This window comes from Strongylocentrotus purpuratus, unplaced genomic scaffold, assembly GCF_000002235.5.
Source record: "Strongylocentrotus purpuratus isolate Spur 01 unplaced genomic scaffold, Spur_5.0 spur5_contig_832, whole genome shotgun sequence".
NCBI classification, from domain to species: Eukaryota; Metazoa; Echinodermata; class Echinoidea; order Camarodonta; family Strongylocentrotidae; genus Strongylocentrotus; species Strongylocentrotus purpuratus.
The window spans coordinates 181,832-195,636 of NW_022145538.1; the positions used below are offsets into that span (position 1 = coordinate 181,832).

The 13,805-nt window shown below is 38.8% G+C and overlaps 1 protein-coding gene across 2 annotated transcripts; it reads right to left on the reverse strand.

Moving 5' to 3' along the window:
• Positions 1-446: 446 nt before the first annotated feature.
• LOC593734 lies at positions 447-5,106 on the reverse strand. Of its 2 annotated transcripts, XM_795683.5 has the most exons (4): positions 4,976-5,106; positions 4,115-4,234; positions 3,093-3,280; positions 447-2,317 (listed from the first exon to the last, which is right to left on the reverse strand). In XM_795683.5, the coding sequence occupies exons 2-4, from the start codon at positions 4,223-4,225 to the stop codon at positions 1,663-1,665; spliced, it is 954 nt and encodes a 317-aa protein (XP_800776.2). In that variant the 5' UTR covers positions 4,226-4,234; positions 4,976-5,106; the 3' UTR covers positions 447-1,662. The 2 variants fall into 2 exon arrangements, with proteins under 2 accessions (XP_800776.2, XP_030839785.1); XM_030983925.1 differs by lacking the exon at positions 4,115-4,234 and having other exon boundaries at positions 4,976-5,091.
• Positions 5,107-13,805: the final 8,699 nt, after the last annotated feature.

Consider the following 13,805-nt stretch of genomic DNA (forward strand, 5'->3'; position numbering starts at 1 on the left):
AGAGAGAGAGAGAGAGGGGGTGTAATGCGAGGGAAGAGAATGGAAAGGGAAGAAGAGTGGGGGGTAACTAGTGGACAATGAAGAAAGATAGGTAGACAGATACAAACGGGGGAAAGAAATAGACATAACACGCTGTAGCTGGAGCTGCTGGATCATTCTAACTAAAACAACTTTTATTTATAAACAATACGGCCCGAATTCACAAAGGAGGTTTGTCGACAAACCTTGGTTTTCGTACGTCATAATTATGACGCGTTTTACGCGTTTTTTTACAAACCTGGTTTGTAAAGAACAAAAGGAGGTTTGGCGAAACAAAAGGAGGTTTGAGCTCAAACCTTGGTCTGAGCTCAAACCTTGCTTTGTGAATTCGGGCCTACAAGTTTTGAACGTCTCATTCAAGAGTTAAGAAACACATCTAACACTCTCTGAATGCAAAAAACGAAGGATTAAACAATGATTGCCTTTATTCGAATGCATTCAAACAACAATCTGAATTCACTTTAGGTATCATACCTTAGTCAAACCAACGAGACAAACTCCAGACCGACAACAGACTAAACATAACATTACATTTGTTTGTTTGTTCGTTTGTTTGTTTTATTTCTGTATAAAAGATACATCATGCATTCAGTAAATCAATAACGAATAAAATTATAAATTACAAGATTAAAAAAACGGCTGGATAGCCCATATTCAGCGGTATCGTTATGATGCCGCTGGTCTTTCATGGGGACCAAACGCCCAAGAATCGGTCGCCAGGTTTGGAGTCGGTTTGGCGGTGTGACTGAGGTATTACAGGTTGAGGGCTATTAAAAAAAATCTACATTATTATGTTATGTATGTACTATTTATGTACTTAGCTTTATCGTTTAAAGGGGTTATTCAATCAAAAAATAAAGTCGTTAAGAAAGATTACTCTAAGTTTAAAAAAAATATATATATTATTTTTATTATTTTTATTTTATCACGGTGGCATACTTCAGCCAATGGCTGTTCTTAAGCATGGCCGTGCAAACAAAAAGCAATCACAAGTATTTATGTACTTAGCTTTATCGTTTAAAGGGGTTATTCAATCAAAAAATAAAGTCGTTAAGAAAGATTACTCTAAGTTTAAAAAAATATATATATATTTTTTTATTATTTTTATTTTATCACGGTGGCATACTTCAGCCAATGGCTGTTCTTAAGCATGGCCGTGCAAACAAAAAGCAATCACAATAATTATACAAAGAAACATACATTATAGACTAACATGATTTACATACAAAGTTTTAAAAAAACATACACATATATATAAAAAATAAGTAAGAAGGCGAGAAATCCAAACAAGCCCTTATTTAGAAAAAGAAAACGAACAGAAAAAAATAGAAGAAAAACAAATCAGTTGACATATAGGTTCATTATTCCGATAGATATTTGGTCCGTATATAATTATATACGGTATAGGCTTACAGTATGTAACCACGTGATTATTCCAGTCGATAATAAATGGCTTTATTTCATAGTGTTCATTGGTCAGTTTGGTCAGTAGATTGTGACGTAGGACGTGGATGATTCTCCCATTTGCCGTGTACAAAAATATACCTTTTCCCCTTCAACTTGGTTTTGGCAGGTCAACGTGTAAATTCTTGTAGACGGATTTTGCTGCAAAAAGCCCTAGTTTTAGTCCAAAGTGATTCGAGTTGCCGCCATTTTCTTGTAATAGTCCATGGTTTCGTCGATTGCTTTGATTGCATCAGGTGTCATGTCTGCCTTTTGAAGTTTTGGTCGCGATGGTTGGAAAGACGACGACGCTAACGCTCTTTGGTGTGTCACACCCCCACTACCCATCGGGTACAAGGTCTTCCACTCACCCGCTATCGCCGGACTAGCATCCCAGGATAGTAGCCTCTCATCCCAAGGCATTCCGCAAGCTGCGAAATACTTCGGTAAGAGCTCTCTGGGGTTGGATACGAGCTCGTCAATATCAATCACTACTGGTTCCGGGTCAAAGTGTTCCTTGACGTGCAGCCATAGATCGTACTGGCACTTGTAGGTGTATCCCGGCATCATGAATCCCGGGTTTGTAGTGAGGTCAAAGGTGGACTCGTCGATAGGTTTCTGACCCGGAAGCGGATGTGCCTTCATCTGAGCCATGAGTAGGTTCCTCCATGACGGGAACATCCTCTCAGGATCACGGATCAAGAAGGTGTGTTTGAAGCCGGATTCTTTGCTTGGGAGTAGATCCAGGAAGTTGGTGACGCCGTATGCCATGTCTTTCAAGAATATAGATCGATCTTCAGGTAAGGAATTCAGCTGCTCCCGGACGCCGTCTCGTCTGTAGAGACAGGTTGATGAATCGCGAGCAGGGTAGTGATTATAGGAACCATATCGATGAAATGAAAGGAAAGAGAAGGAGAGAAAGCATGACACTGAGTGAGTGTGAGAAATTGCTTTGTATTTTCACTTGTAACAGAATGAAATTTTCACCAATTTGGAGAGCGCACATTTTGTATGGTTTCCAGAATAGGATAGAGGAGCTTTCGCCTTTCATAATCATATCCCAACCAGAGCAACCCAGAGCAATCCTCCCCATTATGCACCCATGCTTATAAAACACACAATTAAAGGAGCTTCTTATATTTTAGTTTGTAATAGAATGTAATTCAGATGGCAAATCATTTCTATAGATTATTTGTAGAGGAGATTCCCCTCATATCCAGCAGATCAACTTTCCGGATATGGCACGGTGCGATGAAGAGTAAATGAGAGAGACATAGTCTGCAGGAATCTTTAACAACTCTTAGCATATTTTCCAACATTTTTTGGTTGGTGATACTTTCATTATTAGGGCCCCGTTGCACAAAACTTACCATTGATGGTAACTTTACCATCAATGGCAACTACCATGGTAACAGGGCTCAACAGCCAATCAAAATCAAGGTTTCCATGGTAGTTACTATTGATATGGCAAAGTTACCATCAATGGTAAGTTTTGTGCAACGGGGCCTTAACGACTCTATAATTATTTTGTAATTATTAGAAATAATGAGAACAATTATGGAAATGAGTCACCAAACTAAATACAACAGGGAGGCTAAAAACAAACTTACAATAATATTGAGAGATCCATCATTTCTGGCTTCAGTTGGTGTTCTAGAGGTGTTCCTTTCACAGCAGCTTTTACCCTAGCGATGTAATCATCAGCATCAAAATTAGTCACACTCCTCGGCAACGTCAAACCCATGTACTTCATGGCGTAGTCTTGAAAGAAGGCTAGACAGTAAGGCTCGAACCAAATCTGAAAAACAAATACGACAGGAAAGAACACAATGGCAGTGGAAACAGAATGTATTTGTATAATGTATTTTGTAAAATGTAAGGTAAACATGGTAAAAATTGATTGCAACAACTTTAGAGTTGAAGCATCCCTCCCCCCCTCCCCCCCTCTCTCTCTCTCTCTCTCTCTCTCTCTCACTCTCTCTCTCTCTCTCTCTCTCTCTCTCACTGTCTCCCTCTCTCTCTCTCTCTCTCTCTAAAACACTGCTGCTTTCGAGAAATTGGTGCTCCCGGTAAATTTCAAATATTTAAAATAGCGCCTAAGGCCATTCCATGGTGGCGACCTTGACAATCTCAGAATATGCCAATCGGTCGATTTTAGTCTAGAAGCATTGTTTTAATTAAAGCTAAAGTAATATCAGTCTTGAGAGGGAGCTAAACTACATAAAGAGTTAATTATTTTCAATTTTCATCACTTTAGACTCGTTTTCAACCGCGACAACCGCGATCATTGAATATAATAACATTGCATATGCTTCCAATATGTTCATTTGAACCAAATTTATAACCCCATACCCAAACTTTGTATCACCTTTAATGCTTCGAAATTCTCCAGCTCAATCTATGATTGTTACAGTATTCCTGACTTGTTTCAGAATACATGTAATTGTAAACTGAAATAAAGACCATCTTTTCGAAAAGAGAATCCTGATTAAGATAAAGGTGACTAATTATTAATGCAGGGTTATAAGGGTTATTTATTTATTTACCACGATAATAAAACAGAAAACTTTCATAGAGTTTCAAATAGATGATAGCTAATTCATTCGAATTGTGATTTTTTTTCTTCTCATACCTTTGTATTGTCTATGAAGCTGAAACATTTTGTTATCGCAGTTGAAATAGACCGTGGGACACACCACATGATGACCCGGAAGGGCTTCTGGGGGTTGCTGTCGGTAGACATTCCGACACCCTGCATACAACAGAATATCATTAATGAGATTATATAAGAATAAGATGATTATACGAAAAAAGTAAATTCACCAAAAGAGATTCAGAGGCTAAGATGATTTATTATTTCTTTATTGCAACCAAAACTCGAGGTTAGATTTTTAAAAATGATGCAAAGAAGTATAAAGGGAGAGATTCCCAGCATTGTTTCATTAATAAGGCGCAATCAAAAGAGACAGGGCATTAATCATAATACATATGCCAATAACACAAGAATGATATGTAAAGCGTTGGCCACAACCGGCCGTGCGTGTTTTTAGTCCGTACGGTTTTTGGGGAGGCCACGGCCGCCACGTTTTTCTGAAAACGTAGAGGGAGTGGCAAAGGCAGGGAGGGAGTACCGGGCTCGCACGTCACACGCACTGGGGTTAATCGGTAGCCCGAACGCAGCCCGAACGCAGCGAAAGTTCCTCGTGCACTAAAAGTCCTACGGTGTGTCTGCGTGCTCAAAAATCCGTACGGAGTCGGTACTCACCACGTACCGATACCCAAATTTTGCCCACGTTTTTGCACGTAGACAGCACGCACTTGCAAGTACGGCGGGATGTGACCACCGCATAACGCTATGCAGAACTAAACTGTAAGATATATGTCATGGAAAACAACAATTTTTATTTTCAAAATCCATGCCAGCCTTTACCCTGTACCATTGATATCATTATTACCCTACACTGAATCATGATTATATTTCAGTTGTACTCACTTTTGTAGAACTACGTATATAGCACGGTAAAAAAGCCTATGATCGAAGTATTAGCAGCAAGAATAGGGATGCTCGATTCGATGGTAGTAGGCTACTGTATGACGGGGATACTTTAAACGTCTTAAGACGTTCGATGACAAGACGAATTCTTTGCATCAATGCACACGTATTCATGCTATTATGTGAGCATAATAGTTGTGCGAGAAGAGAGTTTGCTCATCTTCTTAGGGTGTTATTTTAAGGTGATTCACAGTGTACGTGTGTGTGAGTCTGGGACTCGTATTCATGAAACATTACTGACCAAATTGAAAATCTAGGCATGGAGTAGTACTCCTGGGGGTGTTTCACAAAGACTAAGATCGACTTAAGTTGGACTTAACTATGGCAGGCCATTCATGCCATCATTTACTATCACCGTTTCCTGGCATTGATCTCTAAAGGAAAGTACAAATCATGGTCACAAAATCTACAGAATTTATATTTCTTGATATTTCATTAGTGAAGGTAAAAATACTATCTAAAGAACATAATTGAGAGACCAATGATGAGAGCAGCCAGTGGCATGAATGGCCTGCCCTAGTTAAATCCCACCTAAAGTCGATCTTAGTCTTTGTGAAACACCCCTGGTCTACATAGCACCGAAGTGCTCGTGCTCGTCGTCCAGGTTACTGGTTCTAAACAACAGAGAATGCCTATGAGGTTCACTGCGAAATTATTTAAGCAACGATCTGCATGGAGCAGCTAGGCTTATCCAGTGTTTGGCGCTGGTGTGATCACCACACCATTATTTAGCGCAAAGTCGTTTAGAACTAGCATAGTATACTTCTTAAATGATATATTGTAAACCAGGCGCGGATCCAGGATTTTCCAATAGGGGGGGGGGGGGGGGGGGGGGGGGGCCGGAAATTCGAAATTCGCGCAGACCGTTATTTAAACTTACCAATACTGACAAGGTCATATTAGAAGCACTGTACTTTAATAGTGTACTGGTACCTACAAGCGGGCACAATTATTTTGGAAAGGGAACATGCTCACGTCACATCTCTTGTCCGATATCAACATTCCCCGTTTTCAAGTTATGCTCGCGCGCAATTTTTTTGACATTTCCATCAGTGGGGGCTGAAGCCTCTTCCCCCAATATCTATTTCCTGGTTTAATAATTTGGCGAGTGAGCGGAAATTTGAGCTTATGTATGTTGTGAAAAGTGTTAATTGTCACCAAAATATACGAGATAAGATATAACAAATGCATATTGGTAATTTTTAAATTTTCGGGGAAAGAGAGGCTGCAACCCAATCCCGCATTAACTGCAGGTGTTTTGAAATCAAATCAGACTCCCCAAAAAAGTATTAACCAAAACGCACGAATCCTGTTTCAAAAATCCAAAAAATGTCAGCTTCAGAGGGGGGCACATCACCCCTCAGACTCCCTCTAAAAGTATTAACCGAATTGCACGAATCCAGGTAAAAAAAAAAATCAGCTTCAGAGCTAGAGAGGAACCCCCCCCCACACACACACACACACACAGACACCCCCTGTGCACGCAAGCGTGAAATTAACGCTGGCGCTAATGCGTAAGCAGGGGCGGCGGAGCTATTTCCAAAGTGGAAAGCACATACAAAAAAGGGCACCTACAAAGCGAAATCTCAAAGCGAAAATATACATTTTTTTAGACATTGGTATATACCCTTTCATTGTGATGCCATTATCAGTGACGATTTCAATATTTGTTTTTCTATATATATCATACAAGATATTGCTTAAGCATCACACTTTCGGCTGGGTGTGATTGTCTGAATATTCATTTGCGAGCGAGCAAAGCGAGCGAGAAAAAATGTAAGATCTGTGAGGTCGCAGAGTGAAAAATTACATCTTATAAAGAGGAAAAAAACAAATCATGATGGGGTTATAAGCATCACGGAAGACTGAAAAAACATTTGTTTTAAAGTGACATATTGTATCATCTATAAATGCGAGCGAGCGAGCGACCTTTTTAGGGGAAATTACTCTTTGTCGCTTTATATTAGGTGCAAGACTAATGATGAGCAGGTTAGGGGCACGTGCCCCCCCCCCCGTGCCTACGTGCGAAAGGGATAAAGACACTTATTAGAAAAGAAAAGGAGCATGTGTCAAGGTACAAAGAGTAATTATCAAAGGTTCAAACGGGGCACTTCTTACACCTGAAAGGAGGCACTCACCAGAAATGAGATAGGGCACTTATGAGTATGGGAAATGGGCATTTGTTGACGGAAAAGGGGCATCCATCAGAAATTGATTTATCAGAGGTGAAAAGGGGCATTTATGAAAAGGGGATAGGTCCCTTATTAGAAAGGAAAAGGGACACGATTCAAAATAAAAGGGCAGTTAGCAAAGGTGAAAATGGGCACCCATCATAGATGAAAAGAGTACTTATCAGGAGGGGAAGGGGTACTTTTCAAAGTAAAACGAGCATCTCTCATATTTGAATAGGGGCAATTATCGGAGGTGAAGAGCGCACTGAAGTAAAAAGAATTAACTTCTCATATATGAAAATGGTCATTTACCAGAGATGAAAAGGGACACTTTTTATTATGAAGGGCCTCATTTTTCTAAATAGCCCTTATCAGATAGGAAAGGGGGCACATGTGTTGATGAAATGTGCGCTTATCCGAGTTAAAAAGGGGAAGGGGCACTTCTTTACAAAGTAAAAGTGGCCCTTTGGGGGGGGGGGGGTACTTAAAGAGTGGGGCGAACTTTGCCCCCTACCCCTGCCACCCGACCCATCATCTGAAAATCCAAAATGATGTTGTAGGGGCCGGGCGCGGCTTTATCATGAGTGCTTTTATGTGAACTTCTTTTTTATAAATATATTGTGCTGGATTCCGACCCAGATTGCACACTCTAAAATGATAGTATGATCATCCCAATACGCTTGTAGTTCACGTATGCACCCCTTCCTCTTAATCCGTCGTTACCGTCACTGCCATTTACGTATGGCCGGCCGGCGTATTTTTTATTTACACGCTAGCGAGGGGAATTTCTCGATTAATTCCAATGAAACCGCTTAAAATTCCAATGAAACCGCTCGCGAAGAGTCTAGCCTAGATCGGAGAGCTCGCTAGTGCTATACGCTAGTGTGAATTTACATCCAGGAGAAAGTTTGCTTAACTTTTTCTTGAAACACTTGAACGGTTATGGAAACTGTTTGTGTTTCTAATCTCCAAATATTAATATTATTCTTCATCAAATATAAAACATTTATTTCTACTGTGATATGTAAAGGCACGAACTTACGTTAATACATACCCAACCAAGAAGGTGCACCATGGTAATACATTTTAACAAACACATCAACATGTTACCTAGACAACTCATCACCATAGCCATAACCATAGCCAAAACCATAATGATACATGTAAAATATAGATTGAAGCAATTCTCGTCAGTTGGCTGTATCCTGAGTGTGATTTATATAATGGATTTTGAGTAACATTTGCATCTACCTGTAGTTGAAGAATAGATACAGTGTATAACATCAATTAAGTTGGAGTTCAATTGGAAGGAAGTAACGAGGAATATTAAAGCAAGGGAGACTGGGAGATGAGGAATGCAGGAAGTTAGAAATTGAGAGATTACTCGCGAGATAGCCTTGCATTAATGAATCCTTTATATAATGTTGTCTTGAGAGAAAGTAGACGATTTTTTTAATATTGGAGATTAGTGCAAGTATTAGATATATTGGAAATAGAATTAATGAGAAAGTTATTTTTTATCAAGATCAATACATGGGGGGGGGGGGCACCATCAAAATAGGGCACTTTCTGGAATAAGATGCACCTACAAAGGGAAACATCAAAATGTAAATCTACCATATTAAGACATTGATAGACGTACGCGTAACGCATGTCACACACAGAAAAATGAGAAGAAAAGAAAGAATAATGTTTTTAAAAAAGAAGATAGAGGAAAAGGAGAGAGACAGAGAGAGGGAGAGAAAGAAAGAAAGAAAGAAAAAAGGAAGAACATGAAACTTTACTTTACACTTAGGCCTACATATTACATTTCCGACTGAGTTGGATCGACATGTGCTTAAGTAGTCTGCGGACAAAAGTACAACAATACGAAAACAGAAGTTATATGAAATTGTCTTTAAGAGAGAAAGAGAGGTTAAATTCTAAAATGAAATGAAAGGGGTTATGTGACTCTCAAGGAGGAAATTACAATTTCTATCGCTCATGACGACTATTTGGAATTTCCTAATTTTTTTAAAGTTCAAGAACTTCCTGGGGCTCCGCCCCATGCAAGACTCCCGGCAACAGCAAATTATTTACACAATTTCTTGCTGTCTGCTGCCTCGAGATCACTGGATCAAAGAAAGGTAACATATAGCAAGAATCCCTATTCAGTGAAGGATTTATCCCTTTTATTATTAAAGACTCCCGACAAAGACTCTCCCCCTGCAATATTGGAGAGAGTTTTATGTAGTTTAAGCTTCTAACAACCACGCCCGTGGACCTTTTATTATTTACACAAAGGTAAAAGTGTATAGCAAGAATCCCTATTCAGTGAAGGATTCACCTTTTTTATGCAGATGCTTCTTCTACCATTCTTGACCAAAAGTGCGTTTCAAACTCAATGATATGGGCATCATCCCATTGAATGTTGTGTCCAGTGTTACGGGTTTGTTTTGCTACTTGCTGCCTAATCTGAGGGCTCTGTTGTGCTCTTTAAAAAGAGGACACAATAGGGGCAGCGCAATTTAAATATCAAGGAATGTATTAGAATTTATTTCTAAAATGAAATGAAAGGGATATTTGACTTTCAAGAGCAATAAAAACTCTAATCCATCCCTTGAAATTTAAATTGCACTGCCCCCTTTCAGTGTGCTATTTTCAAAGAGCACAAAAAGGCTTCAAATTGAAGATTCCATCGTATAAAATTGTCTATAAGAGAGAAAGAGAGCCTTATTTCTGAAATGAAAGGGCTATTTGACTTTCAAGAGCGATAAAAACTCTAATCCATCCCTTGGAATTTAAATTGCACTGCCCCATTCAGTGTGCCATTTTCAAAGAGCACAAAAAGGCTTCAGATTGAAGATTCCATTTCATAAAATTGTCTATAAGAGAGAAAAAGAGTTTATTTCGAGAGAAAAAATGAAATGAAAGGGCTATTTGACAAGAGCCCTTTCATTTCATTTTAGAAATAACCTCTCTTCCTCTCTTATAGACAATTTTCTCTCTTGAAAGTCAATAACCCTTTCATTTCATTTTAGAAATAACCTCTTTTTTCTCCTAAAGACAATTTCTCTCTTGAAAAGGCTCTGCCAGGCCCCTCAAGCTCTGCCATGTTGTATGGATCCATTAGAAAGCAAAATAAGCCCACTCAATAATTAATATATATTAAAACGCCATAGCGATTCATCCAAATAAGAAATCCACGTAAGAGGCATTTTGAAAGTTTTAAGAAAATTCCTTCAAATTCCAGGATATTGGATGTTATTTTTCAGGAAACTCTATTAAAACGAGTGGAAGCACTGGCGGTTCTGTTTTTTTTTAAACTGTAACAATTCTCCTTGGATCAGATATAGACCCAAAACAAGCCTCATTATCTTCAGTATACAAGTGTCATTTCGGACCTTACAGCTTTCATAGAAATCGCTTCTGGACCGTCAAAGAAAAAGTTTGAGAACCCCTGGTCTACGCATTATACACATCAGGACCAACTTGACAACTTGACAAAAATTTGAGGGGGGTTCGACCCCCCCCCCCCCCCCTGCGTACGCGCCTGCATGTGCATCCCTTCCTCCTTATTCCCTTATCCATCGTTACCGTCACTACCATTTTAGTAGGGCCGGCCCCTCCTTTTAACGACTCCCAAGCCATCAAGAATGACCCCATAATAATCCATTATTTATGGATTACCATTCTGCCGTTCTTTGGAGGGGCCGGGCGCGGCCTTTTCAGAAGTGTTTCTACACTAACCTTTTCATGCACTCCGGCTTAACATAAACAAGCACTGGGCTAAGATTTTTTTGAAAAGAAGCATAATTTAGACTCAGTTTCGCATAACCTAAAAATAAGAATACGGCCAGTCACCCCTCCCCCCTTCCCTCAATGCATCCGCCTTTACGCACCCCCCTTCCCCTTGTCTTTCCCTTATTCGTCGTTACTGTCACTAATTTTTAGTGCCGTTTCGTTGTCTTTCTTTCTCCCCGGCTCCTCTCTTCTTTTTCTTTCCTCTTTTTTGAACTCTCTCTCTTTTCTTTACTTTTTTGTTCTCTTTCTTTTATCTTCTTCTTTCCCCCCCCCCATTTTTTCCCCCTCTTTTTCCTTCTCAATTTTTTTGCGCCGCCAATAGGGGGGGGGGGGGCCGCGGCCGTTTCGGCCCACCCCTGGATCCGCCACTGTGTAAACGTTGTTTATCCCTTTACTCTTCTCCAGCTGACTGAGCTTTTTATTGTCAATTATATTGTGACGGGCTCAGGGTGTGCCCATTTATCAAGCCACTTTGGCTTTTACAAATGCACCTTTTTCCATCCTATACTTTTAGTAGATTTAATCATGTCTTCTTTTTCTTTTCTTTTTTCAAATGTTATATATATATATATATATATATATATATATATATATATATATATATATATATATATTTCAATGTATTTTTCTTTGGCTATGTTTTACAACATATATATTTCAATGTATTTTTCTTTGCCTATGTTTTACAACATATATATTTCAATGTATTTTTCTTTGCCTATGTTTTACAACAATGTATAATGTCATTTTTACTGTGATTGGAATCAATAAAGTTCAATTCAATAAATGGAAATAGTCCAAGCCAAATAAATCGGTTTACTAATATATTCAAATTTAAGGAAGTTTCTTTCCCGGGAACCCATAGTGACGATTTACTCCATTACCCTATCATTAATGATTGAACTACAACACTTGGAATCCAGTCTGCATAAAATGTGTATTGCTATGTCGGGCAAGCCTCGGGTGAGCTTTAATGTTTTCAAGAACAAACTTTGTTTAAAAAGTCGGCAAAGCATTTGAATTATGTTAGTAAAACTGTTAATTTTGCCCCATAAATTATCGACCAGAATATCTAGAATTTAGCCAATCTGGGTCCTGTCTTAGAAACGGTTGCGATTAACCGCAACTTATGTACGATTGTTATCAATCGCAACTACGTACTTAAGAGATGGAAGACTGTAAACTTGCGACAGATTGAGGGACTCGAGATTGTTTCGGATCAATCGCAACTTTTGATGAGACGGGGCCCAGATCATTACATTAAATTAATTATAACTCAAAAAGAGATCAGCTAGACCTGGGGGTGTTTCACAAAGATCCTAAGTAGAACTTAACACTAAGTTGGACTTTAAAATTATGGACAGCCATTGGAGCCTTAAAATGAAATACATTCAAAAGCAGAAATTCAAGTATTTTAGACTTTTTATAAATTCCACATCCAGAACATGAAATCTCCTTAATGATAGAAAATATGAATGATTTGAATCAACATTTTATGCCTTTCAAAATAACTTTTACAAAATATTTTCAAAGATGCTAATGGCTTTCCATAATTTTTAAGTCCAACTTAGAGATAAGTTCAACTTAGGATCTTTGTGAAACACCCCCCAGAACAAGTATGAAGTGAAATAACACGGTTGACGTAAACTTATCTAATTAACTCCACCATACTTGATAAAGATTGGGAAAGCACAGTAACAAATATCCCTGGACATGCCAAACACATGCACTTGCTCTTTTGTATAGGACTAACACCAAGTATAAGATTTAGAGAAGCATATAATTACATCATGTTTTATTCTTCACTTGCTGTGAAAATTGATTATAATACTTTCAATTAATGTTCTGCTCGATCGCAATTTAGTTTCGCGAAGCCCAATATCAAGTATAGGTCATAAGCAAAACTTCGAAAAAATGAAGAAAAAATTAAATAAGATTTCAGTGTCCTTTTAGTATGCTACAAATACGCAAATTGAGTTTATATTTAGCATGCATCAATAAAAAATGTCCAATATAGTGTAATCCAAGAGAAATTAGGCTCAAATGTCAACGTTGAGCTTATTGAATATCGCTGTAACTATACGCTACATTACTAAACAAAATACTTATCATATTGAAGAAAAAGGTAAATCATAAATTTACGTCCAGGTCTGTAAAGGATATAACCAGGCGCGGATCCACGGGCCGATTCTACCGGCCCGGGCCCCCCCCCCCCCTAGCCTCCCAAACCGGTAAAAATTAGGATAGTAACGTAAATTTTACCTTTAAAAAAAACAAAGAAAAACGCCCCCCCCCCCCCCGACCTGCCAGTGACACAAATGCGGCATCAAAATATTTGTGCTTCTCTGACCGTAATTAAATGCCTAAAACCCCTGAGCTTCCTGGGGCTCCGCCCCCTGAACCCCCACACCAATTTACGCTCGTTACCCTCTACCTGATCGTAAATACTTTAGCCCCCCCCCCCCCCCACTTTGATAAATGTTCCGCGGGACCTGTGTATATAATATATACGCATACAACACTGATCTTTATGATGTCTTTAACGTGTTCTTCTCCCCTTGCAAACGAGAAAGAAACAAGGTCATTAAAAGGGATTAAGCGACAAATAATGATTGTGATTCTGATGCGAATATTTGGTTGAATAAGCACTGCTATTCACCAGAATCTTCTTTGTAAAAACAACTTTTACAAATCTCAGCCATGCTTACTGAGTTGAGACGTTCCATTCAATTTAAAATACTCATTAAAGAATACACTTCTCCTAATCTGAAAGTGATCTTACAACACAGTGGCAGAATTGCATGGCTGAGATTTGT